The 27629-nt window shown below is 49.1% G+C and overlaps 1 protein-coding gene across 1 annotated transcript; it reads right to left on the bottom strand.

Moving 5' to 3' along the window:
• Positions 1-27629, bottom strand: B4GALT1 (beta-1,4-galactosyltransferase 1). The gene is made up of 6 exons (XM_051809069.1): positions 27299-27629; positions 14344-14579; positions 7046-7233; positions 5532-5654; positions 3977-4081; positions 1-3417 (listed from the first exon to the last, which is right to left on the bottom strand). Exons 1-6 carry the CDS (start codon positions 27570-27572, stop codon positions 3282-3284), a joined length of 1062 nt encoding a protein of 353 aa, XP_051665029.1. The 5' UTR covers positions 27573-27629; the 3' UTR covers positions 1-3281.

Below are 27629 nucleotides of genomic sequence, written 5' to 3'. Positions count from 1 at the left end.
TCATTACTGAAAATACTTTATTTGACATCAATAGTAAAGCAGGAACATTGGATTACACAGCCCTTGATACATAAAATGATAAAAATACAAAAGCAAAACATGTACAGGAAACCCATAATCAGTCCAGTACACAGCAACATCCTGGGGAAAGCTGCGTATCAGGACCCTACCTCACACTAAAAAGCAGACAGTCATCCCAAAGAAACCAAGCATTAGGATTTCCTTTGCAGCTATTTTTTCTGGGTTTCAACCCTTAGTTACACTCAGTATCACTTTGAGTGGTTTTACCAGTACACGGGAGAGGAAAAAAAACACCACCCATCACAGGACATGGCCAGAACTGACTCCTGTGCAGCCTGAAGGTTCGTAGACAAGGCCCCAGAAAATCCCAGGGAGAGAAATTTCATGGCCAGGTAGAGACAAGAGCACTTAATGAGTTTGACTGATACAGTTTACACAGAGACAATGAGATCTGGAAATCACAGTCAGCACAGAAGGGCAAAATAAGCAACAGAAGTGGCTTTGGTTCTTACATGGCTTGTGGCTTAAGTAGAAGAGAAACTATGCAGCAGCCTCTTGCACTGCTAGTATCTCTCTGCTGAGAATGCCTTTCAGGTTTCCTGATTTTCCAGTTTCCATTTCTATCCTCTTTCAAGGCACATGCTGTAGAAACCTTAGATCCCAACAGCCAGAAACGGGTGCTCGGACCACCTCCTGATATTGAATGATTTCAGCACACAGCCAAATAACGAGTTGTTCCACCAACTTTTTCTAATCTTCAAAGAATCCCACTGCACGGAGCGCCCCCAGGGCCTCCCCCACCCACCTCACGCCAAAACCAACCACTCAATTACAACAGGTATCCCCTTTGCAGAGGCTGGTACGAGACAGACACCACTACAGCTGAAGGTCCCAGCTCTGCAAGTGACAAAAGGCTCAGCACAAAATGGCAGTGCTCTCTGCAAAGGCCTGCCGTTTTCAAGTGGAGTCTTGATGAGTTTTGGTGCTGATGTGCTTCCTGTGGGAGTGGGTCCCTGCTTCTAAGGCACCTTTGAAAAAACAAAAACAGTCCTCTCCTGAGTCTCATTACTGGTATAGACCACACTGTTTTATGGGTAGACATTTGACCTGACTTCTCTGAAACACATTTTCTTGTACTCCCTTGTATCTGCAAGAGCTGGAGCTTAAACTGCCAAAAAGGAGTATTTTATTTTATTCATTTTTATTTTTTTTTAATGCAATGATAAGCACAACAGAGAAGCTCTTAACCACAAGCCTCCTTCCTTGCACTTTGCTCCTGCTCCGTGTAAGCCCATCTTCGCTCACCTCCCAGCATGACTGGAGCAGCAAGTCTAGCCAGAAAGAGCTTTGAAGCAAAGGGAGTGAAGACTTTTTCAAGGTGAGACTGAAAAGGCAGTCAGTAATTAAAGTTTCTATGCATCCTTTGAGCCACTGCTGGCCTAAAAATAAATGCACTGTCCCCCGGCCCCTGCAGGATCCCACCCCTGCAGTGCAAGGGTTCAGCAAAACCTTCAGGTCTCAAAAAAAAACCAAAACCAAATCAAAACAAAACAAAACAAAGCAAAAACCCCAAACAAAACAACAAAAAAAATAAACAAAAAAAAAAAAAACCGCCAAAAAACTAAAGGCAGTGCTGAAGATGATCCCCAATACAACAAGTGTCCCTGATTGTAACAGCCTTCAGCACAGGCCAAGGAAGTGCAAATTGCTGTGGTCAGAGCTGGTGGCAAAGCACTCACCAGAAGGAATTCAGTTCTCGGTTATGGCTAAGAGCTTTAAATCATTTAAACGAGCTCCACGGGTGTCAGCGCTTCAGGCTTTCATATGGTCATGGGAAGGAGAAGCAGGGTCTGTACAGGGGGTGCCCTGGTGCACTGACAGAAAACAGTACTGCAGAATGTGCATGGCCCTCAAAGCCTGAGACCATCAGAAAGGAGGTTCCAGATGGAGTACTCGCACTGCAAACAGGCTTTAGGTGAAGGAAAATCATTTGGATGTCAGCCCTGCTGTGAGTATCTCAGCACCGCAGGAGATTTCACGGACAAATATGCAGAGCAAATATGATACGTGGCTTATATAGAATGACGCACACAAAAAGCCTACTAGTCTAAAGATAGAGGAGGCCTTGAATCATATCCTATTATATGCTGCACCCTACTTTAATCTGGTATTAAATATACTGCTTATGATACACAAATTACTTTTAAAAGTTATTAAAATGTTACGACAACGACAAAGGTAATAAGAGATTTCAAGTTTTATGCACAATCTTGCAAGAGAGAATTTTGGTTTTATGAAGCTTCAGACAATGTTTAAATGGCGTGGTAACTTCCTACCACTGTTAACAAGCGTCGGCAAATTCTAAGGCCATAATTTAATCACGCAATTAAATTAATCTTTATTTCGGGGGAAAAAACCCAACACTACAAATCCACCCCTCTCAACACCCCCGAAAACCCCCGAGTGTTGTTGTGCGGAAGCAAATAGGCTCTATCATACCCAGAAGTAACATTATCTGAAGCCAGCAGTTTTTGCAGATGCTGCCTGTGTAGCTCCCAACCTATGCAGAGAGCTCACTGACAAATTCCGGCAAACTCTGTCTCGACTCACTCAAAGCCTCCTTTGAGACGAAGAGAAATAATAACATTCATTGAATCCAGAACTGATTGTTCAACACCTGCTCTGCACACAGAGAAGATGTTTGTTTTGGTCACTATGAGAAAAAAAAATGTGTGATGTTGTCTCCTTTAAAAAAAAAAAAAATCAAAATCTAATGCAAAGCGTAAACTTGTACAATTTTAGCAGCATTTTACAGTCCTTCATAAAGTAAAACCAGGAATGATTTAAAAAGAATGTCTGCACGCACCTCATGTAAAATACCAAATCTCATGGGCAGTAATTGTTGATACATCAGTCATAATCAGTAAAATTTGGGTCCAGAAATTTACTCAACCCATGGGGAGTACTGCAGCAAATAGATCAGATTCAACATTTTCTGGTAAATATTTACAACTCCTATATACAACTTCTGGACTTACAAAACAATGGAGAGCTAGAAAGTTGTGTAAAGTCAAGTTTAGAATTTAAAAACATTTAAAAAAAAAAAAAAGCACTTGTCCAACCAATTTGGAGACACTTTGGCATGCCAAAAGAGGCCTTTTTTTGGTTCACTGCAGTTGTTATAAAATCAGCAGATATAATGCATCAGTGAGGCCAGATGTCCTGGGCAATACAGGCAAGTCTCTGTTGTATCTCAGATGTTAGCTATTTGGCGAGCCAATATCCACTGTGATCTTTGTATACAGAGGGTACTTGTCAGTTCTTAACACCTTGTAGGATAGTGTATTTAAGCCGTCAGAGTTCATTGTCTCCCTCGTGTGAGCAATTCGGTCAAACCTGCAGGAGGGGGAGGGCGGAAACAACAAAGAAAGAAAGGAAAAAATGTTTAAACAATATGAATTTTGCACACCCCTCAGGCAGCATCTCCGGTGTTTCAAGAACAACCTGAGTATCAGTCCCATAAACTCCCAGATTTGGCCAGACTGAGCAATGGGCCAAGGCATCTCTATGGGGTCAAATTTTAGATAGGAAAAAGCAGCTAAGCTTATAAATCACCCAAATCCTTTTCCAGCTTTGCACTGGAGCACAGGTTTATATCCCAAAGACATGCTGGAAACAACTGCTGGGAGCTTAATTTGCTGTGTTTAAGAAATAAAAAAATGGGGAGAGACCTTCGTGTCATTGTGCAATGTTGGGGAATAGCTCTGCAATCAGGTAATAACCTGGTAAGGGGAAGGGGGCAGCTTGGAGCACAGGGAGCTCAGTCGGGGAGGAGGAGATGGCTGCAGCCTTTCTGCAGTTGAGCTTTTTGCACGGCAAAGGGAAAGCCGAGCAGTCGGAGCAGCAAGGGCAGGAGGCACCCCTCAAACCTGCTGTGGGATAGGGTGAGACACACCTCTCAGGGTTGGGTTCATTCTTCCTGTCCCGGGTATGCCGAATCATTCTGCACTTCCCAATGACGGCGTCTGGACGGGATATCCCCATGCCTTTAAACACCAGCCTGTAAAAGAAGCAAGAACATTAAACACTCAAACGGATGTGGGATGCTCTGCCACACCTTCCACAAATGACCATTGGTTTTGCCTACGTTTTTTCTTTTGAGGGCGTTGCTAGTGCATTTCCAGGCTTGCCAACACTGAAAGGGGGGGGAAAGCCAGTCCTTTTCCATACAAGCACATTAGTGTGGGGAGAAGAGACGTCCCCCTGTCAACACCAACCTAAATTCACCCCACCTTCACCTCCATCTCCTGCAACCAACACCCAACACCCACATTAACCTTGCTCCAGGCTGTAGACTCCACTTTGAATGGGAGGCATCTAGTTTTTAACCCTTCTGGGTAGGATGTGAAAGCTGCAGGGCTGGGAGAACCTGAAGTGAATAGTGGTGAAGCAGCATAAAGGACTCACATGGTGAGAGTCAGAGTAGTCTCAGCTGGATCCCACCGAGTGAGGGGCAGCCCCTCTTTGTTTGCATGTTCTCTGCAAGGCACCTGCAGTTATTTCATGGATACTGATGCTGGAGAAGTACTTGATTTTCTCTTCTTTGCCTCTCCCTTTTCACTTCTATATAGCATCTTCCGCTCCTCAAAACCTGAGTGCCCTAAAAAGAGAGGACTACTACCTTGCTCTGAATGTTCTGGAAGGCTCTCCCTCTCTTGGTTTCTTAAACCATTTTTAGGAAGACCCTTCCTGAAGCCCAGAAGAGCTCAAAAAGCCCAGAGAAATGACCATGCAGAGTGGTTTTGTCACTGAGAAACAGGGCTTTCAAATTCAAGGTCCCAGGGATGATTTCTCTCAGTGACTGGCCTGGGGATGTGAAGCTGTAAGGTAGCACAACCCCAAGTCCACCCTTTGCCCTGGTCTTCAGGCAGGGATGGTCCCAGCCCGCCCTGTGCAAACACCTTCCTCCTCTCCTGCGGTTCTAAGCCTTGCTCAGCGTCCTTCCAGGCAAGAACCAGTGGCTCACAGCATTATTTAGAGCTGCTTACAGCCTGACGAATGAACCCTCCTGGGAACCACAGGATCTGCTACAAGGCTGCAGACCCAGGCAAGTACTGAGCTGCATTGGGCAAGGTGGATAAATGCCTCATCCACCCTCCTGCTGCATGTCCTGAATCTCCGTCCTTCAGCCAGTGCTGGGAGACTCAGAAGCACAGTGCTCCAACCCATGCACTTGTGAGCCCACACAGCGAATGAGCAGTGAGGGAGGAGGAGACACGAGTATGATTTTTCAAACCAGACCCACTCCCCACCACACCTTGGAAGCTGTGAAATGGGGTGCCAGCACTCAGCAGGAACACGTTTTTGCTGAGCCAGCAGGTTGCCCACACACCACCTTTATCTCCTGCCTGGAGACACCCTATGCCCCCATACCCGAGTGAGAGCAGCAGGTCTGTGCTCATCCCCACCCTGGATGCACCCCAGGGTGCCAAGGAGGAAAATTTATTTACCTGTTATAAATGTCATCATCTTCGCCACCCCAGCCCCAGTAATTGTTTGGGAACCCATTGATCTTTGTGAACTGCTCTTTGCTCAAGGCAGACACACCTCCAAAATACTGATTGTAAGGCAACCTGGAAGCAAGAGAGAAGAGAACATTAGAGGAGGAGAGGTGCTATTCAAGGGGCAGCCTGCCTGCCTGCCTGAATAGGGTTTGCTGCTGCCCTTTAACCCAGCCCACACAGAGCCAGCACCCACTGCAAGGCACCTTCCTGCAACAGGAAACAGCATGTGTGGACTTGGCTGGTGTAGAGGGAACTGGTGGGCTCAAATACATTGGGGAGGTATTTTACAACTGGCAGTGGATGCATCCTTTCACTAAGCAGTACAGTGTCCTCAAGTGACAGGCTGGTGAGATGCACATCACATCACCAAAGGTGACATGCATGCCGCAGGAGCGGCAAGAGCTCAGACAGACACTGGGTCTCTTCCTGCAGCTCTACCACTCGCCTCCACACTCCTCAGTGTCATAAAAGGAGGCCTGCAGCGCAAAACTGAGCTGGCAGTGTGACCTTACATACACAAAGCCAACCAGCTCCTGCTCAAAAGAGAGGACAATTCACCAGGGGTTTGGGGACAGATGAATTTCAGACCCACAGCACAAGGAGCGGGTCCACACAGGACCTAGCGCAGACTCTGCTTCAACAAGCAGAAGAATACCCTGGGGCATGCATTTCTTCTTTAAACTTCACCTAGCTGCAAGATAAACCTGTAGCTGTTGTGGTGCCAGTGGCAGTCCTGCTCTGAGCAGTGGTTGGGTCTGGAGTGGAGACGTGCAGGGAGCCTCCTACACCACCACTGCTATAGCTTTAGCACTACCAGCCACCAATTTTCACTTTACAGATTCACTATATAGGTGAGCTTTTAAACTCCCCCTTGGGGATTTGGGACAGGAAAAAAGAAGCCAGAAAGGAAAAGCAAGACACATTTCTGTTCACAACACCTTGCTGAACACAAACATATGTTGAAGGAAATTTCATTTTGTGCTGCTCTCAGATACCAGGGCAGGTCTCTCAGTGGTACAAAACTGAACAGCCAAAAAAATTTCATTTTGGTCTTAAAATAATGCCTGATGTAGTATTTTTAAAGCTGCACATAATTCTCACTATGCGAGAGTGTCTCACTTTTCAGACTGAGTGGAAACAGTATCTGTCTTCCAGCTTCCAGCCTGAAACACAAGAAGGGATATGTGGGCATCTGTGAAACGAAGGGCGCTTGGTTTTTCCTCGCCCTACATTTCACTTTCCAGAAGCTGTGAATTTTAATAAACTGCTTGGCTGCATTTCTCCGCCCTCCTCCCCTCCAGCCATCCCACTCCCTGCAGGCACACGCATGCCCAGACAGGCTTCTGTGAGAGGCGTTTTCCCATGCTTCCACTGGTAGGTGGGGATGGGTAACACCGTGCCTGGCCTGCTAGACGAACGGTGGTATTAGGAAAAAGATGCCCCTCCAAAAGGTGTCTCACCGAAATCCAAATTTATCCATGGATACAGAGAGGTGCCGCGGCTGGCTGTAACATTTGTAGGTGTTCCTGTCATCCATTGGGATGAGGTCTACGTCACTAAACACAAAGCAATCATAGTCATACTCTTTCAAAGCCTCTGCGAATCCTATATTCAGCAGTTTAGCACGGTTAAATTCTTCCTCTCCATCCTAATTTAAAAACAAAGAAAAACAGTTAAGTGCCTTAAATTTGACAGTTGACATCAGCAGTTTCTTACCTGTTCCGAGATGCCCGTGTTGCCGCACTGGGTTGGCACACCTGTGATGGACTGAGCTTGAGCCCGAGCACTACCCTTGCAGCACCCATGGGATGTTTGCAGCAAGACCTCCCACCCACCGAGGATGCTGCCTGTGGGGTGGTGACATCTGGGGCAGCTGCAAACCGTGGGGGCAGACAAAATGGCTGAGGAAAAGCTGGACCTGGCTCAGCGCCCAACTCTTGGTGGGAGCTTCCAAGAGGGCAGGTTTGATACCGAGCGGTCTCCATGTCCCTCTCCACACATAGGCATTTTGGGATCGAATTCTGTGGTAAAGGGGAAGCAGCTGGGGCTTTCTGGAGCAGCACAGGAAAGCAAAGAGAGATGAGCTCCTCTAGAATGAGGGTCTCTTGCCACAGAGAGAAACCTTGGTGGTGCTTTGGCTTACAGCCAGAACAAAGGACCATGGACCAAAACTTTCTGTGGCCAGGATTTGAGCACCTTCTTCCTACGCTCTGCCACAACACAGCTGTGGGACTGTGGCATGGCCTCTGCTGAGCAACATGTGTGAGCACAAGCCAGACCTGATTTGCAAAGCACAAGACGGCACCAGGAGTTAAGGTCTGCTTCTCTGCTGCTCACTCCTGATCCTTTGCCAAGCCCTGGGCAGATATGCACACATAGGAGCAGAATGCTCCCTGGTAACCTCAGAAGCTGTTTCAGCACATGGCTGTGGCACAGCCTCAGTTACTGGGTGATAGGTCAGTGTGAGCTGCTTCCTGGAAGGGCTATGGCTCATGTGCTGGATGATGCCACTGCTGCAGTGGCACATCCCCTTCTTTGGTGCTCCTCTGCCACCATCCATCTGTTTTGGGGACCCTGATGAGAAAACAAAATCAGGAAGGCTGTCATCATGATGGGAAGTACCTGAAAAGAACTGACACTGCAGCAGGGCACATTTATCCCAGGGTAGTCAGAGTGAAAGAAGGGACCTGCAGAGAACAGGGCAGGAGAGTCTCCACTTTCCTCCCTGAGCAACTGAAGAGAACCTGTTTGGCCTTTTTCAGGCAGAAACATTTAAAAATGTGGCTTTGAGCACATGTAGAGGCTTGCAAATTGCTTGAGTACTTTTGAAATACTACAAGATCACACGCACAAACAGAAGAATACTGGTTTGAGAGTAAGGATTTTCAGTCCAAGACCCCACTTTGCAGCAGCAGCTTCAAACCCAAACCCTGTGCAGGGGAACAGAGCAGGTGGAAGGAAACTCACAGGCCATCCCTGAAGGAGGATGAAGTTTTTTGCCAGCCTGGAAACCAAGACTGCCAAATCCTTTCTACCTTTGCTCCTCCACACTCTCTGGGCAGTGTTCAGCCAAAGGACTCCCCGACTGTGCAAGCTGCCCCTCCACCCTGCACTACCTGTGCCCGACAGGGGATGAAAATCAAGGATGGATTGTGCCCAAGGAGCAGCAGCTTAAAACATCACACCTCCTGAACAGCTTTCCCTGGTTAATAAACAGCAAGTTTGGGAACTGTTTAATCCAGACTGGTTAATGGATCTGCTGCTGGAGAGCCAATGCAAGCTCTTGAAACAGCCCCAAGTACCTTTCAAATGAAAGTTTTAACATGCAAGTGTCAAACCACAGTTTTCAAAAGCATTCATCACCTGCCTCGGGCATAAATGACTTCACGGGGAGGAGTGAGCTTTCATGGAGGAGGATCTGAGCAAATTCTCAGCATCCTTACCAGAAACAAAAGGGTTCACATCGTAAATAAGGTGGTGGGAGGATGATTACCATTGTGCATAAAGTAAGAGCAGTGAAAACTCGACTACAGAAAATGAAGGCAAGTGGAACAAAGAGCCAGGGGAGAGGAGCAGCTAAGGCTGTGAGATCAGAGGGTTTTCTTCACCTAGCAAAAGGGCTGCCCAGCCCCAGCTCCTCAGTGCTCCTCAGGTTCCACAGCACCAAACCCAAACCTGGCTCTATAGTCCCAAGGGGGACTCTTCCCGGTGCTGGTGCAAAGTGCAGTGTTCTTATACCTCAAAGCAGCTGCTGAGTCCAGTCTAGGAGAGTGTCCTCATTTCACACCCTTTGGCTGCTCTTTTTCTAATGAAATTCAAGGCAAAGGGCACTTCACACCAATTTTGTTACCAGCAGAGGCTCAGCTGTAATGAACTCATACCTTCAAGTAGCCTCTAACTCTGCTGGGTGACATATGGGGATTAACATGCTACAAGGAGCTGCGTTTCTAAACTTCTCCCTGAAAAGCCTCAAAGCACAGCACAGTGACCACACCAAGAACATGTGGGACCCCTGCACATGGAGGGGACTAGACACAGGGCATTGCCACTCTCTTCCCAAATGGCCACACAGCTTCCTAATCCAGGATCCAAAGGGGCAAAGGAAAGACTTGGGGTAAGGGAATAAAAACCAATATAAGAAACAAAAAACCCTTCTCCATGCCATTTTTCTGTAACTTTACATCGAGCAGGTAGCTCATGTAGCAAACTTTACAAGACTGTTATCAAATGCAATTGCTTTAAATGCAGAAGGTTGGTTTTCTGTCCCATCAGGCACGTGGGGCTTTACAGAACCTATCAAGAGGTTTTGCTTTTTGCAGAAAGCTCTATTTCTTTACCTAAGGCAATGTGGAAGCACTGGCATGCTCGCAGTATCTGAGGTTCAAATCTCTCAAAACTCAGAAGCATGATGCAGACTTCCATCTTTGACTGATCCCCCACAGTTCGGGAAAAAAAGCCCAACAATCCAGAGCTGAGAAAACTTTGTGCCACTGTCCCTTCCAGGTCAGCACAGGGCACCCTCGAAAAAGCAGGTAAAGCAGAACTGAAGAAACCTCCAGCCCTCAGCTCTGTTTGGCAGCTCCTCATCCCATGGAAGCTGTTTTTTGACACAAAGAAATGGATTACTTTGGACTTGCTTTGACAGAGGAGCATTATCCTGAAGAGCAAGGCAGCACACAGGGGGCTGCTGCTTTGACAGTGCAGTCAAGCTCCACGCCTTCCTATGTTTTCAACCACTACAAATGTAGTCCCAGCACATTTTTGCTATTTTCTTTTTCCTGACAATTTTTCCCCAATATTCTCTTGTCCTGAAACTTAACCCATGTCTGAGTTTAGTGCTGGTGCCCAGCACCTGTTTCTGGCTCCCGAATTTACTCTCTATATCAATCCCACTACACCCAAGTCCATCCCCATTCCCTGATCCATACGAGACTGGTTGAAGGGAAACAAACTGCTGCCTCAGTCCTGCAAGGTCTGATGCCGATTCCTTCTTGCACCCGAAGATGAATGATCAGCCTGAGCAAAAGAACATCCAGGCGCTTTTACTTCCCATCCCTTACATTTGCTGAAATCTTAGGCAGACCTACCAAACGATGGTACTAATTTTTTTGGCCCAACAGAAAAAAATAATGTTTTTGGAGCCATTACTCAAGCTAAGGGGTTGCAAACCAGCAAGAAGCCATCTGTCCTGACTTTGTTCTACCTCTCACTTCCATGCAGGAAGCAGCTCTGTCCTGCAGACAGCACAGAGGATCTGTGGCTGCATCTCTCTCACTTGGATCTTAGGCTCATCAGGTCTCAAGGAGGTAATGGTGAGGATACATGTTCCTGGCCAGCTAGAAGAGTCATCACCTCCAATGAGAGCTTGCTAGCTAAGTCAGGGATACACTAAGACAACCCGAACCACACACACCATGTCCGTGTGAAAGTCCTCACTCCGGTGGCTTAAGCAGATAGAAACGGATTTCCAGGGTCATACAGGGCATCAGGAGAGATACTTTGGTGTTTCTCTGTCAAAGGGTGTTTTGATGCCTCAGCACAATTACACTGGGCAATGTGAGAGAGCAGCTACAGTGGAAACTTGCCTCCCTCACCACTGCAAGTGTAAACTGGAGCCAAGCACAATTCCCTCCTTTTCCCACATACCCAGGGGGTCCTGATACCCCCTGCAAAGTGACATGAATAAGAGTGATGCCCAACCACTCCACATTCACACACACACACCCCTCTCTCTGGAAACTGCTACCCAGACATTGCAGGTAGCACCAGGGGCCAGTGGAAAATGGTCGAGCAACTGCCTGGTTTTCAGGGAATTTGTCAAGTCTCCCCTTTCCCAAACTTCAGTCTGGCTCCCACAGACATTTGCGTGGGCTGAAGCGCAGTGAGAAAACTCATTTCTAGACCTGCATGCCCATGTGGCAAGAGCTGGAGGTGCCAGAGAGCACACTGGTAATGGCAGGACTGAGAGAGACACTGCAAATTCACCGCTGACTTCTCATTTGCTCACGTCAAGCTTGCACAGCATCAAATGGGCACTACACAAAGTGTGCCCAGCCATGTGCCCTCATCTCAGATTTATATGAAAAATCCTACAACTGCTACTCCATACCCTGGGTTTGGGTTTTTCTGGGGGTGGAGAGTGCAGGGTGAAACGTAACGTGTGTTTTTTCCACTGGCTCCTGTTACAAGGCAGACATTTTACAAGCATCATCCCCCTGACTTCAGCCGAGTCCTACCCTGAGGCATTCAGGCACGCAAGAACAGCACAGTGGAGACACAATGGACTCGTGACAGAAACACATTGCGCTGAAAGGAAGAAGTTTGACATTACCAGTGCAGCAGTAGCAGGGCTCAGCGCTCCTCTTTCTTTCTATGAGATGCGGAGCACAGAAGAGCATGTAGGCAGCGTGTAAGAACCAGATCACACAGTAATTCTCCTTGCTTCAGTGATTGCTTTGATATAGACAGGATTAACAAGTAAAGGTAATATTTCCCCACTAGAAGGAAAAATAAAATAAAAAAGAAAAAAAAGGAGGGCAGATGCAAAGGGAAGGACAGACAAGAAAAAGAGAAAAGCAATTGTCAAGACAGCAGAGAAATAAGACTGTTTTCCTACTGTACTTCTGGCAGAATTAATACATTTTCTGCAACTCTCTCTATTCAGTGTTCCCACTCACCCTTGAGAGAGGCATCCGGTGGGTTTACTACCACTGACCACTCCACCTCTTCCAGACACAGCTTATTAGAGGTATGCAGAAGGAAGATGTTTATTTTACAAATCAAGTAGTCTTAGTTGCTAACCCTACATCTGCTGGATGTGTCCAGGGCATATATACCCTGTGTACCGCATTCCACTCCTGCTCAAACTGTGCACAAGGGATGCACCTGAAAAAAACATTTGCTTCAGAAACTTCTGTGACGGTTAACTTTAAAGCACACAGCTCCAGTGCTGGAGAACAGGACCAGAGAAGAGGAGTAGCCAGCAACACAGGGCAATGCAAGCCAGCATGCACCATCGCAGCAGCAGCAGGAACTCCAGCCGGGCTTCAGACACTGCCTGCCTTTACCCTTGAACACCACCGACAGCAGAATACCAGCCCCAGCTGCACTGCCGGCTCTTTGCAATGGAGACACTGGCTTTTCCACAAGTGATGCCCCAGGCCATGGGTGGGCAGCTCTCCCCGGTCCTCCGCAGAGTTGGTGGGCAAGCTGGGAAGGCAGCAGACCCCACTGCAGGACCACTGCCGGATTCCACACCGCACCCTCCCTTCCGAGCCACGCTCAGGAAAGCGAGGCATGCCGCCCTGCTACCCTCACCCACCTACACCCCAGGGACCAGCAGGGTCCGTGGCTCAAGCAGCCTTGTGGCACCAGTGACTTGCACAGGCAAATGCTGCGTGTGCAAGGAAATGCAGCCTGAAGGATGAAGGGCTGGGGCTGGCCCTGCACTGCTGGACCGCAGCAGCACCAGCTGCTCTTTGCATTACAGAGGAAGGGTCTCCCTACAGGGCTTAATTTTAGGGCACTGTGTGCCAGTCCACATGCTGCAGAAATGCCTTGTGTCCTCAGTAATGTGGCTGCCAGGCCACAAGCACAGCCAGACGCAGACACCAGAGCATCTTGGCTGCTATGCTTGGGAACAACTGCTAATTCCTCACAAATCACCTCTGTCAGATCTCTGGCACCCTGAAAATGAGCAAAGCAAAGTAGTAATGGACTATTGGTTTTCTCTCTAGGAATAGTTCTCCCCTTACTTTCAATTCTGTGAGGAAATTCATCGCTTGGGCGACCGCTTTAAATATTCACGGTGTTTGATATGCCCAAACACATCAGCTGATCCAAGCACGAGTTTAAGAAGTTAGCATTTAAGGGAGCATGCTATATCATCTCGGTTTTTACTGAGACGAGAAAGCAGGATATGAATAAACATCCAAGAGAGAAACTGCACTGTGGGATTGCCCAGCCAGTGGTCTCTGCTGGGGCTCTCACAACTGCACCTGCCCTTTCACACTGCAGCCCATACAAATGTCTGCACACTTTAAAACTTTCGAAGTGCAAACACTACTCAGTTATTCAAACATCATTATGGTATACATTAAGACAGCTTGTCTTGAGTGAAATGTGCCTTTTTATGCCTGTTTTTTTTTTTTTAAAGAGAGATCTAAGGCCACCAGATATCAAGAAAAAACAAACAAACGAAAAAACCCAACAACCTTCCAATGATTGCTTGTTTCTTTTCTGTTCTGTTCACCTGAAGACAACCACTTACCTGCTCCACTGCTTTCTCCATCCTGACACTCTGTGCACTAACATTAACAGAAGATGCTCAAGAAAGTAAGTGAAATCCTACAACTTCACGGCACATCAAATACCAGAATAGGTTTTAATAATACTGTGTCACCTTAAAGATCTCTGCATGCAATTCCTGCAGCAGCTGGGAAAAAGGAACATTTGCAAAGAGGTATTAAATTGGATTGTGCTATTAGGAATTTTTTTCCTACTCACAAGTGGTTTCTTTAAGCAGAAGCTCTCTAGAGTGAATTGTGCCTGAGCAGAAGAGGGTATCTCAGCTTTTCCATCAAAATTGTTGAAGCAAAATTTTTCATTTTTAATTTCTTTTTTTTTTTTTTTAAGCAACCTTATCCCTGCCTGCCAGCCTACTGCTGCTCAAAGTAAAGCAACCGTTCCTCTGTTTGAAGGGGCACAGGCAGTGTTATGACAGCTGTATAAGGGCTTGTCTCTTTAGCATCTTTCTTACCTGGTTGATAACGTATACTCCGTAATCGAGTTGCTGCCTTTGGAGAATTGGGTGCAAGTAATAGAGCCAGTACTTCAGGTGCTCCTCTCGGTTCCTGAACGGGATGATTATTGCTACTTTCTGAAGTGCTATACAGTCCTTCGGAGCAAAACGACCTCCTGCTTTGATCTCTGGATTTATTCTTGCCACTTCTTCCAGGTTTACAGGCTGGGAAAACTCCACACGCAGCGCACCAACTGGAAGAAAGGCATAGCACAAAGCAAGTTAACACACACAATCTATTCCTCTGAGCATGTATCCTTTACACACATTTGGTTTTTGGTTTGGTCTTGTTTTTAAGAAACAGACGTTTTGATCCCGATTCAATCCCAGCAGTGCACAGAGATGTTGAAGCTTGGACCATCCTTACCCAAAGCAACCTCACACCATCATTCAGAGCAAACACTGTGGCCTCCTGGTATCAGAGCCCAACCAAGTCGATGACGTTAAACTGAGTCTTGAAAATCCTACAGTCTGTGTGGCAAACCAACAGCTGTGCTCCCACTGGCACATGCACCATAAAACCAGCCTGAAGCAGTACCCTCTGTACTCTCACCCATCTCATGCAGCCCAAGAACTTCAAAAATAGTCCTGCTTTCCTACTGAAATAATCACTTATGGCTAGCCACATGCAAAGTGAATGAAATCCCCTTTTCTTGTTGGTTTTTTTTTTCTTAGAGCTATTTTCAGTGTTCTGTAGACATGCCCATATTTCTTAGGAATGCTAAAAAAAGCCTCTTCCAGATTTGCATGCAGGTTGGCAATTCCTGCAGATGGCTTCAACAGTGGCCAGTTTTGAAACTGCCAAAACAATCTGTGCCAAAACCAGTGGGTAAAACTGAGAAGCCCCTGTGGCACCACAGAGAGAACTCAGAGAGATGCCCTCTCTGAACATCAAGGACAGTCCTTCTGCAATATTTGCTTCCAGCTGCTCCAGCCCTGATGGAGCAAAAGCCTAACAAGTGTGGCAGCTCCTGCAGAAGGAAGGGCCTCTCTTGCTGCCACGTCCTGCTCCCAGGAACAGCCAGCTAATACAGCGGGCTCTGCACACACACTCATCTACTGCTAAAACCTCTGCAGCAGGTGGGGATGCTGAGGCCCCTGTGGACAAGGCAGAAAGTCTCCACCATAAATACCAGGCTGGGGATCACTCCTTAAAGGTTTAGCTGCTGTGCCCTCCCCCTTTCCTCCATTTTGGTGTGCACAGACGCACAGGCACATGTGCCCTGGAGCTACTGCCTCCTGCTTGCATTTGCTACAGAGACCCCCAAAAGGCAGGCAATGTGTGCACACACCAGTGGGGGCTACAGAGCACTTGAGGAGCCCCTCAGGAAGGGGCACAAGTGATTTTTAGAGCTCAGAAAGGCCAGGGTTGTCACAATCAACCTTGTGCATCCCGTAACACGTGACTACTAAAAAAAGCAGAAATAAGGCTACAGACTCGTGGCTCATTCCCTGGTTATTTAGAAAAAGCTACTTTAGTTCAGTTGTGCTGCTCCACAAACCTGCACTTGCTGAGGCTGGAGAAGGCAAGGAGTAGACCAGCCAAGCAGGCAGAGGTACCCAGTGTACCCCCGGAGGCAGCAGGGAAGCTTTGCTGCCTGATTCACTGCCTGCACAGCAGCAGGAAGCGGCATCATGGACAGGATGCAAAAGGATCTCCTGACCTCTGCATTTTGCACTGGTTAAATGGGCATGTTTCCCTTTCTCAGAGGAGGAGAAGGAAGCAATTTCTCAGACTCCAGGCACTGGGATCAGTCTGCCCATGCTCTCAGCACTCTGGCGGTTCCCAGCTGCACCCCTAACATGCCTGCCCGGTTCTGCACCCTCTCTGCCCCACAGCACAAGATGGATGCTGTGGATTCCTGCCCTGCGGCTGCAGGGCCAGGTCTGAAGACTCTCTGGTCTAAATGTGGCTTGCAGGGGAGCTCAGAGGGCGCTCTGCAGCGGCGGAAGAGGCAAGAATTGGAGGAACTGAGGCAGGAAGGAACATGCAGTTGTGTGACCTGGACCGGGGCTCAGTGATGACAGGATCAGGGGCCAGGCACAGCCATCCTTCTGCCTGTGGGACGGCTGGGGCAGACACCATATCAACGAGGCCAGTGGGGGCGGGAGGGGAAGATAGTGCATCATTTCCTCTGAATTTGGGTACTGCTTCCGCACAATGGTGGCGAACACTTTCCCAGAACAACCTCTGGCCTCAATCCACTGTCATGCCTGCTTCCCCCACCCATCCCTCTGCCCATCAGCATTACCTCCATTAGGAGACTGGCACTCAGACTTAGGATGACGCTACACTTCTATGCACTTAAACAGCAACTGAATTCAAGGGCATTGAACTGGGCATGGTTCACCTAACCAGTCATGGCCAGCAAATGGGATTACTCTGGGCATTTGTGCCCAGGGTGTTATTGTCCTGCCTCACTCACATCTGGCTGCCAGCAGCAGGACCAATCTGGTGGGATGCTGCAGGAAGCAGCTGGGCAGAAGTGACAGGACCCCTCGTGGGGCCCTGCCAGCCTGGCCCACTCCCGGGCGCTGGGTGGCTGCCGTCCCACCAAGCAGCCCCTTCCTGCCAGGACAGGCTGCGCTCTCTGCTCCCAGTTACCACGCTCTGCTCCTAGTTGCTGCTCCTGAGAAACAACTGCAAGCCCCATCAGCCCGGAGGATGCTTTCTGGTTTAATGAACAAAGGTTCTTTTAATGTCTCGCACTCACTCATTTTAAGGTGAAGGGAAATGAAAGTTTGCCATTTAGGTGAATTTACTCCTGCTGGTGACTTGTAAGCTCCAGCTGGGCAAGGACAGCCACAAGCACTTGGACACTGCAAACAGGGCATTTTGCAGATCAGCATCCAGCAACCCCTCAAGGCCAAATGTGGACCATTCATCCTGCCAGCACTTGCTCTTGTTTGCCTTCAGGAGACTGGAGCATTGGCAAGGAAGAGATGGGAGAAGAAAACATAGTCATAGTAAAAAAAAGCTGCAGAAGACAGAGATTTAACAGTTTCATAGTCTTGAAGGGCACTGGTGAGAAATTATCTGTCCTGCTCCAACCTCCTGCTTAATAAATCAGTTTTAAAGGCAGCACAGCTTCTTGCAAATACTGTCCTGAGGGATGCAGCCAACATGCAGGCCAGTGAGAAGTTCCCAGGCACCGGTGCCATCCATGTGCAGCAAGGCAGCTGCTTCTGGGGCAGGCTGGACACAAATCACTCGGTTAATACATTCACTGAATACAAAAACAGAAAAAAGCTGAACAGGCTGTTTTGAAACACAGAATGACTAAAACAAACAAGACTTCCTAAGCCATGTGGCTGACACAAAGCAGCAGCAACATACCACCCCCACTGCAAATCAACACTTTCAGCTCACTTCCCAAGCAGGACAAAGCTAAAGCCAAATCCACAAGCACAGGCTTTCCAACTGTGAACAGTGTCATGGTTCCAGTTGCTAATTTTAAATCCTTTTCACTGAAATTTGACTACCTGGATAGCAAGCAGCTGTAGGGCTGTTGTCTCCCAGGGATGCTGACTCAGGACATGATCTGTGATGCTAAGAAAGCGTGCAAAGTCTGCTGCAAGTGCTGTCCCATCAGTCAAAACTGTATCTCTGTCTATGTTTACTACGTAAACTTTCCAGCCCGATTCACTCCATCGGAATCTTTTCTGCTTTTTTTCCAAGCTAACTGCCTGACATACAAGTCACTGTATATTGAGCTCCTCCTAAAAACAGACAGGCACAACAGAGCTGTGTGGACTTGCAGCTCTGGTCACCCATACACCCTGGCACCTGTAGGCAGATGCCTTTAGTGTTCCACATCACAAAGCTCCAACAGAGCAGCTTCATGAGCTGCCAGTGTGTATTTTCAGCAACAGAAAACCTTGAAAACATAAATTAAGCAACTGCCGGAAGCTTGCAAAAGACACAAAAGCACAGCATCACATCCAAACATTTCAGAGATTGTAAAAGAGGCTTTAGCTGGCAGTGGCAGGGTAAGACAGACACACATACCGAAAAAGAGCCAGCCCACTCCTGCCCTTGCCTCTGACACTCAGAAGAGTTTCTGCTCACAGGGAAGGTGCACAGGAAAAGCGCTGCACAGGCACAGATGCCAGGGGCCATCATGCTGCTCACAAACAGGAAGCAGCTTCTCACACAAAGCAAAAGTGAGGCTTGCAAAAAGCCAGAGGCAGCACAGCACTCGAGCCTCAGAAGCCTGGCCCACAGCCCCAGTGATTTGCTTGTCCCCACTTCCCAACAGCCATGCCTGGCCACAACACCCAAACCTCTTGCCATCTGAGGCTGCCAGCACACGTCCTCCCCTAGTGCTCATCCTGATGACTCAAATGGGAGGACCCCCCCAAAAAAAAGCCCAGGATCTGCTCAGCTTGATGCTATAGTAGATCTAGAGAAGGCTCCAGCCTCCCCAGACCACAGGAAGGGGTCTAGGGGGATTATAGGGAGTATTTTCTCAGTACTAGAAGCGTTGGGAAAACTCAGGCAGTGATGCCGTGCAGGGCCAGAATTGTACTCTTGCCTCCCTATGGGGGCTGCAAACGACATGGTACCACACTCCATCCAAGGTGATACAACAGGGGGCTGCTGCCACAAAGTGCAGCCTCAGGGGGTCTCGGGTAGGACAGAACTGGGGAAACCTCTTCTTCAGGAAGGCAGTGGGGCTGCAGCAGAAGGACATACAAGGGAGGGAAGCTGGGCTAATGGACAGGCTTGGAGAGGTGATCCAGCAGTCTGAATCATCCTCCTGAGCACTTCAGTGGGAAAACCAGGAAAATTCACCTTCATGCTTTAAGCCAGGTGTCAATCTCATATACTTAATTTAGTGACAATGAAAGCAAAAATCATGTAGCATCAGTTGGAAAAAGTCTCTCCCCAAACAGAGCAGAAAAGAACGTTTCCATCGCCCTGGCTGAGAGCTGGGCACTGCTCTTCATCCACTGAGCCACGTGCACGCCCACACTGCCACGCTTAGACAATCCTCATAAGAAAGGAAAGCTGGAAAAGAGAAGCGGAACTCACAACAGGGGGGAAAAAACCAAACAACCCTCTCTTTGCAGGGGCCCAACAGAAAAGGGAAGGAAAGGCCCATCGGCTGCACCAAGCCAGCCCTGGCTGGGAAAAAAACAGCATCAGCTCCACCCCAGAAAATTGGGGGCAAGTTCCCCCACTCCAGGCTGTGAGGCAGGGCTGGAGAAACCTCCAGCCCCCGACCCACGTGGCAGCTCCAGGGCAGGCAGCTGCATCCCACAGCTCGGCAAAGCATTAATTTCTTCTAGAAATCATCAAAATAATTTCCCATCAGCTAAACTTCAGAGCTGTATCAGCACCTACTGAGGTGTACCTATAGGTACACCTATACAGAGGTGCATCAGCTCCTGTTCAGATGGCACCAGCCAGGCCTGAATTACAGGTCAGCCCCGTGGTGGGTGGGATGAGTGGAAGGGACAGCCCGCATGTCCTTTGCCCATCTGAGTCTCACGAGCAGCCCCCTGTCCTGGCATGGAAATGGACATGAGGACATTGGACACTGGCCAGTGGGTTGCAAACTGGTTGGCAGCTGCTGCCCCTTGCTGCCTGCAGCTCGTGCCCACCTATGAGCATTTAAAGAAAAAAACTCCTTGGGTCTTTCTCGAAATACCCCAGTGAGGAAAGCAATGCCCTCCCAAAGACTGACATACATTTTATTTGGCTGATCTACACTTGTAAAGTGAAGTTGCATCCTGCTACAGATGTCAGATATGCCAATGCAAGGCTTCAACCTGCTACACAGGCATATGTCCAGGCAGGCTTACACAGCCTCTGGCATCAGCAACTCTGGAACCAAAGGGAAACAGGCTGAAAAAAATGAGGATGCATCACATGCACTGGCAACATTGGGTCCGCATGAGAGCAGGTCTGTGTGATTAACTCAGCGACTACAGCCAGAGAAAAATGATTTCTTAATCCAATCCCCAACACTGCCTATTCTAACAGTGTCTCACACCGGCACATGGTGTCTTTAAAATAAAATAAAAAGGATTGTTGATGAAAGATACTTCTGTGAGAGAAGCAAAGTCCTCCTCAGCGGCTCAAACCCAGTGCACGCTCAGTGAGGCGGCTTTGAACTGTCTCCCTTTGAGCCGGGCAATCTGCATGCCATTAGCCCTTCCCGCTGCCGCCGCAGAATTAAATTCCAGGCTCTCAAACAGCAAACTACAAACAAACAGAGAGGCAAGGATCAGAGAACTGAGCTGCCACCCGCCAGAAACCCCACACCGTGCTGCGGGACGGGATGTGTGGACGGGAGCTCTCCCGGGCTCAGCGGCATCCCAGGTACAGGGCTTTGCCAGGGGCAGCCCCAAATCAAAAGGCAGACGCCTCAACCCTCCTCCCCTGCCCCATCCCATCCTGCCGGTGGCATTTGCACCTGGATTCCCCGGGGGCCGGGGCTCCCCAGGTGGTGTAGGGGAGCACCGGGCGCCAGGCGGGGCAGAGGTGTGTTTGTCTGGCCGAAACTCTGCCACGCCCTGCGAACCCCAAAAGCACGGGGTGCCGCCAGCATTGGGGAGCACAGGAGGTGAGGAGAGGAGCAGGGCATTACATGCCTGGGGAAATGGCTGGTGCCCCATGCGCTGCCCTAGAGCGCAGAGGTTTGTGGAAACCCATCCCGTAAAGCCTTTACAGGGCTCCTTCCCGATTCAGCAAGACAGTTCTGCAGGTGAGTGCCCTCAAAGCAAGTCCAGTTGACACCCCAGCCTGAGGAGGTGACAACAGCAGCCCACTTTCAGACAAAACATCTGCAGAGGCTTGGGGACTGCCCCGAGCTCCTGCAGCTCGCAGCGGGGAGGCAGCTGGAAAGGCAGCTGGAAAGGCTGTTTGCTGTGCCCCAGTGGGCGGCCACGGCCACTGCTCAGTGGATTAGCACCTGCAGTGAGAATCCACACCTGGCTCACCAAGCACCTCTCCTGGCTGGCAGGGGCTCTGGGCACTGGTTAGCACAAAAGAAAGCACTACCCAAGTGGGGGCAGGCCAAGCAGCAAGACCTTCTCCAGCCCAGAGAAACAGGGGAGAGCTGGACACTGACACTGCTCCATCCATGTCCCAGAAAACCCCACATCTTTGGCCCCACCACTGCAGCACTGCTGTGGACTGGCTTGCTTTGTCCCCAAAACCTCTGCAACCAAACCCCCTTCTGGACTGCACAGGAGGGTGTGCAAGAGTGAGGGGAGCGGTGTCTGGCTGGGGAGTAGGGTCCACTGCTGAGGAAAGGTGGTGAGCGGTGGAATCAAGCAGCCCAGCACCTCTGGCTTGTTTGGGAGGCCACCAGACCTAGAGCACCACCCTGCTGAGGACTTGCACCCCAGCCCCCCACCCTTTGGGGTCAGGATGGCCCTCAAGACAGCAACAAGTCTCCTTTCTGCTGAGTGAAGTCAGACTAAGGAGCTCCACACCAGCAGAGGAAAGTTGAGAGCTTAACTGAATTCTGCATCAAACTGCAGTTTTGGAAGCTTGCAAGTATCTGTCTTTTTCCAAACACAAACTTGGCCCAATTTCCAAAGAAACTTCTTCAGATCAACGCTGGCAGGGAAACAAGCATGTTATAAAACACTAGATGCACGAGACAGAAAACTTTCCTTTTCTCTGTGTGTTGTGCCGTGTGCCTGAAACCGCTGCTCTCCAGCATGGCAAGGTACCTTTCCAAATTACTTTGCAAGCCGAATTAACAGTCCTCAGCCTCCACCACTTTGACCAGGTGGGGATGCTAGGGATGTTCTCACCACAGGCTCCCTGCCCACCAGGAAAGCCTGTGCTTCAGAGGTACGATGTGCTCCCAACCACACAGCTACGGAGCCGTCGGTGGTGTTGCCAGGATTGCGCATCTGCTCCCTGCCAAACATCTTAAACATATTCTCTGGAGAAGTTTAACACAGTTTCTCAACTCCTCTTTTGAAGCCAAAGAAGCCTAACTTTGAGCTTGTTAGCTCCCCCTCCCCCAGCCCTCTCCATGCTCTCCTCTGAGTTTCTGTTTTACATTTTCAAATAAAGGCAGAGAAGGGACACAGCACAACCCCAGCTTGCAGCCATGAGTGAAGTAATGCCTGTAGCACTGGGGTTTGGGGGCAGGCAGGAAGGAGCAGAGAGACTGGCTGTATCGAAAAGGTTCCAAAAAAAAAAAAAAGAGCAAAGTAAATAATAACAAGTTCAAACTAGAGACGAGGGAGATGCTGAATGTAAAGCAAATGCTTTCTCCACAGTGTGGTATTGCAAGTGACCCCACAGGTTTAGAGGCCCCCAGTTTCTGGGGTAGAAACACCCCACAGGGAGACAAGAGCCCAGGACTGCAGGTGGGAAATGTGACAGGATGACCAGACCCCAAGAGTGCCAAACCTACCAAATCCCTCCAGCGCTGTCACCATCAGAAGTCCTCTTAAAAAATCACGGGTTTAGCATCTCTTAGGTTTGCACCCTCTTGCCCAATTTTGCCCTGCTAGGATTCTGCCAGTGCTAAAATGCCCTCTATCTCTGCCCACACGATGTCCATATATACAAGGGCCTCGAACTAGATTATTTGTGAATTCACTGACTACTCAGGCAGCACATAACCTCTAAAAACTTCTGTAATACGGAAAACAAGCATCACCACTGATTTGACAAGCTATCTACATCTCCTCAGAACAAACCTCAAAACATCAGAAGATCCTCATCACTTATCTTCAGCACCTACAGTTTAGAACGACTGCTTGTACTGACAACACAACTGACAACGCAGACATCAAAAGCACTGCATGAAAGAAAAAGCCCGTGCCATGGGTCCTCCCCTCCAGAACTGACTGATGGCTGCTCACTCATAAGCTGGTCAAAGGAGCTTTTTTTCTCTAGATTCTTGGTTTTTTAAACATGCCTTGCAACAGTGGGAAGCATGAGTTTCTATCCAGAGCTCTGGCATCGCAAAGAAACCGCTGTTTTTCTTGCATGCCCAAGATCCCTGAGCAAAAGGACTTGAAGGTGCTGTTTGACCAGAAGCTGGACATGAGCTGGTAATGTGCACTCGGCTGCATCAAAAGCAGCGCGGCCAGCAGGGCAAGGGTGGTGACTCTGCCACTCTGCTCTGGTGAGACCCCCCCACAAAACACTGCATCCATCTCTGGAGTCCCCAACATACAAAGGACACAGGCCTGTTGAAGCAACTCCAGAGGAAGGCCACCAAGATGATCTGAGGGCTGGAGCACCTCTCCTGTGAGGGCAGGCTGAGAGTTGGGGCTCTTCAGCCTGGAGAGGAGAAGGCTCCAGGGACACTAGGAAGGACTTCCAGTAGCTGAAGGGGGCCTAAAGAAAGGTGGAGATGGGACTTCTGATAAAGGCATGTAGTGATAGGACAAGGGGCAATGGCTTTAAAATGAAGGAGGGCAGGTTTAGATCAGATATTAGGAAAAAATCCTTTACTGTGAGGGTGGTGAGGCACGGGAACAGGCTGCTCTGAGAAGCTGTGGATGCCTCATCCCTGGCAGTGTTCAAGGCCAGCTTGAATGGGCTCTGAGCAACCTGGTCTAGTTGAAGGTGTGCCTGCCTAGGTCAGGGGGTTGGAACTAGCGATCTTTAAGGTTCCTTCCAACCCAATCCATTCTATGTTTCCATGATGTCCCAGAAAACAGCCATTTTTAAACATCAGTGAAAACAAGTACATCTCTAGTGGTTTGTGCTTTGGACAATTCACGGGTTCATACACTAACCTATATTTTTGTTTTGTCAATATCCTTTAATTGTTGGTGTTCAGGGTTATCAGTTTTCTGAGCTTAAATCTGGGGATGAAAAGCCATTAAGACAGACACTTGATTGCAGTGTTTAGCACACTTGGGTCACCTGTCTCATGAGGTGCTCATGGCAAAGAGGGCAAGAGCACACCTCTTAGGTTTGCCATCCCAGGCACACCTGGTATCTAAATGGGGGTCAAAAATGGCTAAGAAGACAGGTGTACTCTAAAATGACCTCCCCAAACATATGTGCTCAACTGGGCAGGACTGGCAAATGATGTCCCTGAAATACAGATAAGCCTGTCCATGAAATTCTGCTTTGCTGACTTCTGGCTGCCTTGAGATGAGATCTTTTGGAAAGGGTTCTTACAACCAAAGAATCTGACCCCTTGTGCACCCCCTGCTTAACCAGCAGGCATGCAACAACCCCATCACCTAAACACAAAACCTGCGTAGAAATGATAGAAGAAAAGCATTTGATTGTTTTGAAAGCACTTCATCCAACACACATACTAATTCTATAATGCAACATTTTACTAAAAAAAAAAAAAAAATAACCCAAACCAACAACACAATACTGTTCCTAAAGAATGTAACAATTTGGGGAATGGAAAACCTGCAAGAAATAGCTGGATTTATTTGCTTTTGGGTTTCTCAGAGAAGCCAGAATTTCCTGGGCTCTGCTTCTTGATACCCCTTTTAAGATACTCCTTGGCATGCAGCTCTAAACTGGAGCATAAATCCAAAATGCTTATCTTACCTTGTATTAGAGAATTTCATAGCAGTTAAGGATTTTTAATTCAAAGTTGAATTGCAGTAATTACCCAGCCCCGATTTATTCTTTTAAATTATAAATAATGGCAAGTGAACCATAAAAGCACATTTTAAATTTGGCAGCTTCTTGTAAGAGATTAAACCTCATTCAGCTAATGCATTTGCTGCAGAGCCAGACAGCAGAGATTGTAAACTGCTCTGTCTAAAGACTACTAGGAAGAAAACTCTGGGCCTCTGAAACAAGTACCTGGCTATTTTACCACTCAAAAAGTCTGAGCAGCTCAGTCACACATATCCTGTGTGAGTCATCACATACTTCCCAACGAGGAGGGCGGAGGGGCGGGAAGGGGAGGGGCAGGCAGGAAATTAAAAAAAATAAGATGATGTACGATTCAACAAATTTAGGTTTACGCTGAGGAAGGGCAGTTGGAGCTACCTGTTCCCAACAGAGCACTTCTCCATCGCTTTGGGAAGGTAGGAATCACAGGAAGGTCCTTGCTGGTTCCTGTTTTTTATGTTCGTACTGATAAGGAGTTTTGTGCACAAAAAGAAGAGATCTTTTGAATTGTGGGTGGGTGAATTAAGTGCCAGAAATGCCCACAAAGTGTACACCTCTCTGTTCCTCACAGTGGCCTTAGAGATCCATAAGATGTTGATGGAGACTCAGCTCTGAACAACATGTGAGGCATGACAGGACTGTTTTACAAAGGCTTTTTGCTACCAAAACCTGAAAAGAGCAGGATGAAAAAGAACAGTTTCTCACCTACATGCTGGCTACAAATCTTGACACTGTGAGGGTGCCAGGCTGCATGTGACTGCACCATCCCACAAGCACTGAAGGTAACACAGCTAGTTTGCCTACTGCCTTGTAAAGAGCTACTTTCTGTATGGCCCTGTAGCTCTCTGACTATCTGTAACCACTTCCAGTTGCCTGTGGCCTTTGGCAGATCCCACAAGTTCCACTGAAGATGTCACAAAGACGATTTAAAATACTTTAATTGATCCTTCAGAGACTAACTCCAATAATGCTTTGAATCTTGAGGTCACTAAGAGCGTTTCTGCAAACCCCAGGCATTTCCAAAGCACATGACTCACTCCTGACAGGATCAGAGTAAGTGGAGACCATTTAAAGGAAAGCCATATTCATAAAGGGTTTCCACATCCACTCTGTGAGGACAGGCTTGCATAGCCACTTTCAACCTAAAGTGATCTTGGGGAAAAAAGTGAAAGATATTAATCGAAAACAACGATAAAAAAACACAGCACAGTTTCTGTTAGTGACCTCAAAACCGCCCTCCTAAAATACCAAGTCATTTGTAATTCAGATGCATTGATCCATAAACAGGTGACCAGCAAGCACCGAGAGAAACGATGAATTCTGTGTGAGTTTCGTAAACTGAAAACCACAGGAAGTTTCTCAGAAGTCCTCCCCATCCTGATCTCCAGTAATAAAGGTGCCTATGCTAACATGGCACACTTGATGGATAAGAGAGATGATCCCCAGGCTCCAGGGCCCAAACAGGTTGTGGCCAGGTCACCATCAACTGGAATGCCAGCAGGTCATGGTAACAAACTCCATCTTACACCACAGGAACGTCTGTTCAAGGAGGAACAGTTACAAGCAGCAAAGTTGGGTTAAAGTACCTTATAAAGGAATGCAAAAATCTGAAATTCATCTCGCCCCCACCTCTACCTTGTCACAAAGCTAGCGTATCAAAACAGCTCCAGGTCATCACGTAGTAAAAGTGAGACCACCAGCAGGCTGCAAACCCATCAACATCCTGCCAGCATGCCAGCACCTAAGCGGTCCCGAGAAAGGCCTGTGGGAAGCACAGCCCCAGTGCAGATAAAACACACGCCAGGCTGCCACGTATCAGGATACTGCATCACAGGACCAAATACACGGGAAGCGCCACTGGGATGCGTAACAACTGTATTCATGACCCTGCCTCAGAGCCCATTTTAAACCCGTGCCGCTCATCCAACAGGTCCGCGCGCACAAAAGGCTAAAAAAGCCCGCACAGCGCAAAGAGACCCTCTGAACCTTCCTGTGGGATTGCGCAAGGGCAGGGTAGAGTTCCCAGAGGACATTACCCAACCCTGCGGACAACGAAAAAGAAACCTCGCCGGGCTGGGAGGCAGCGCTCCCCGAGAGCGCCGGGGCTGCGCCCGCCGCTGCCGTCCCTGCGGCAGCATCCGCGCCGCGCTGCCCCGCGCACGGGCTCCCCCAGGATTCTCCCACAATCCCCCTCCGCCGGCGGCACGCGTGGCCATCCACGCCGCTGTCACACCGCGCCGGCCCCTGGGGACGGGCGGGGACACCGGGACCTGGCGGCGGCCGCCCGCGCCCCCCCTGCCCGCCCCCCCGAAACCCCGCCGGGACGGCACTCACCGAGCAGCGGGGAGGGCTCGGGGCAGGGGCCGGGCGGCGGCGGGGGCTCGGCGGGCGGGGGCCGGGCCCGGGCGGGCGGCGGCGGGCGGGAGAGCGGCAGCGAGAGGTTGGCGGGCGGGGGGCGGCGCGGCGGCGGCTCGGGGCTGCCCGGCGGCCCCAGGGCGCTGCCCGCCAGGTAGTAGAGCAGCGTGGCCGAGAGGTGCAGGGCGCAGAAAGCGACAAGGAGGCGGCAGGCCCGCTGCAGCGAGGTGCCGGGCAGCGACGGCTCCTTCATGCCGCTGCGCTGGCGGGGAGCGCCGCCCGCCCCGCGCCGCGCCGCCGACAGGGACGG

This window comes from Manacus candei, unplaced genomic scaffold, assembly GCF_025592945.1.
Source record: "Manacus candei isolate 608988 ecotype Guabito, Panama unplaced genomic scaffold, ASM2559294v1 h1tg000074l, whole genome shotgun sequence".
Classification (NCBI taxonomy): domain Eukaryota; kingdom Metazoa; phylum Chordata; class Aves; order Passeriformes; family Pipridae; genus Manacus; species Manacus candei.
The sequence above is the reverse complement of the archived record's forward strand: the minus strand, read 5'-3'. Positions and strand labels throughout refer to the sequence as shown.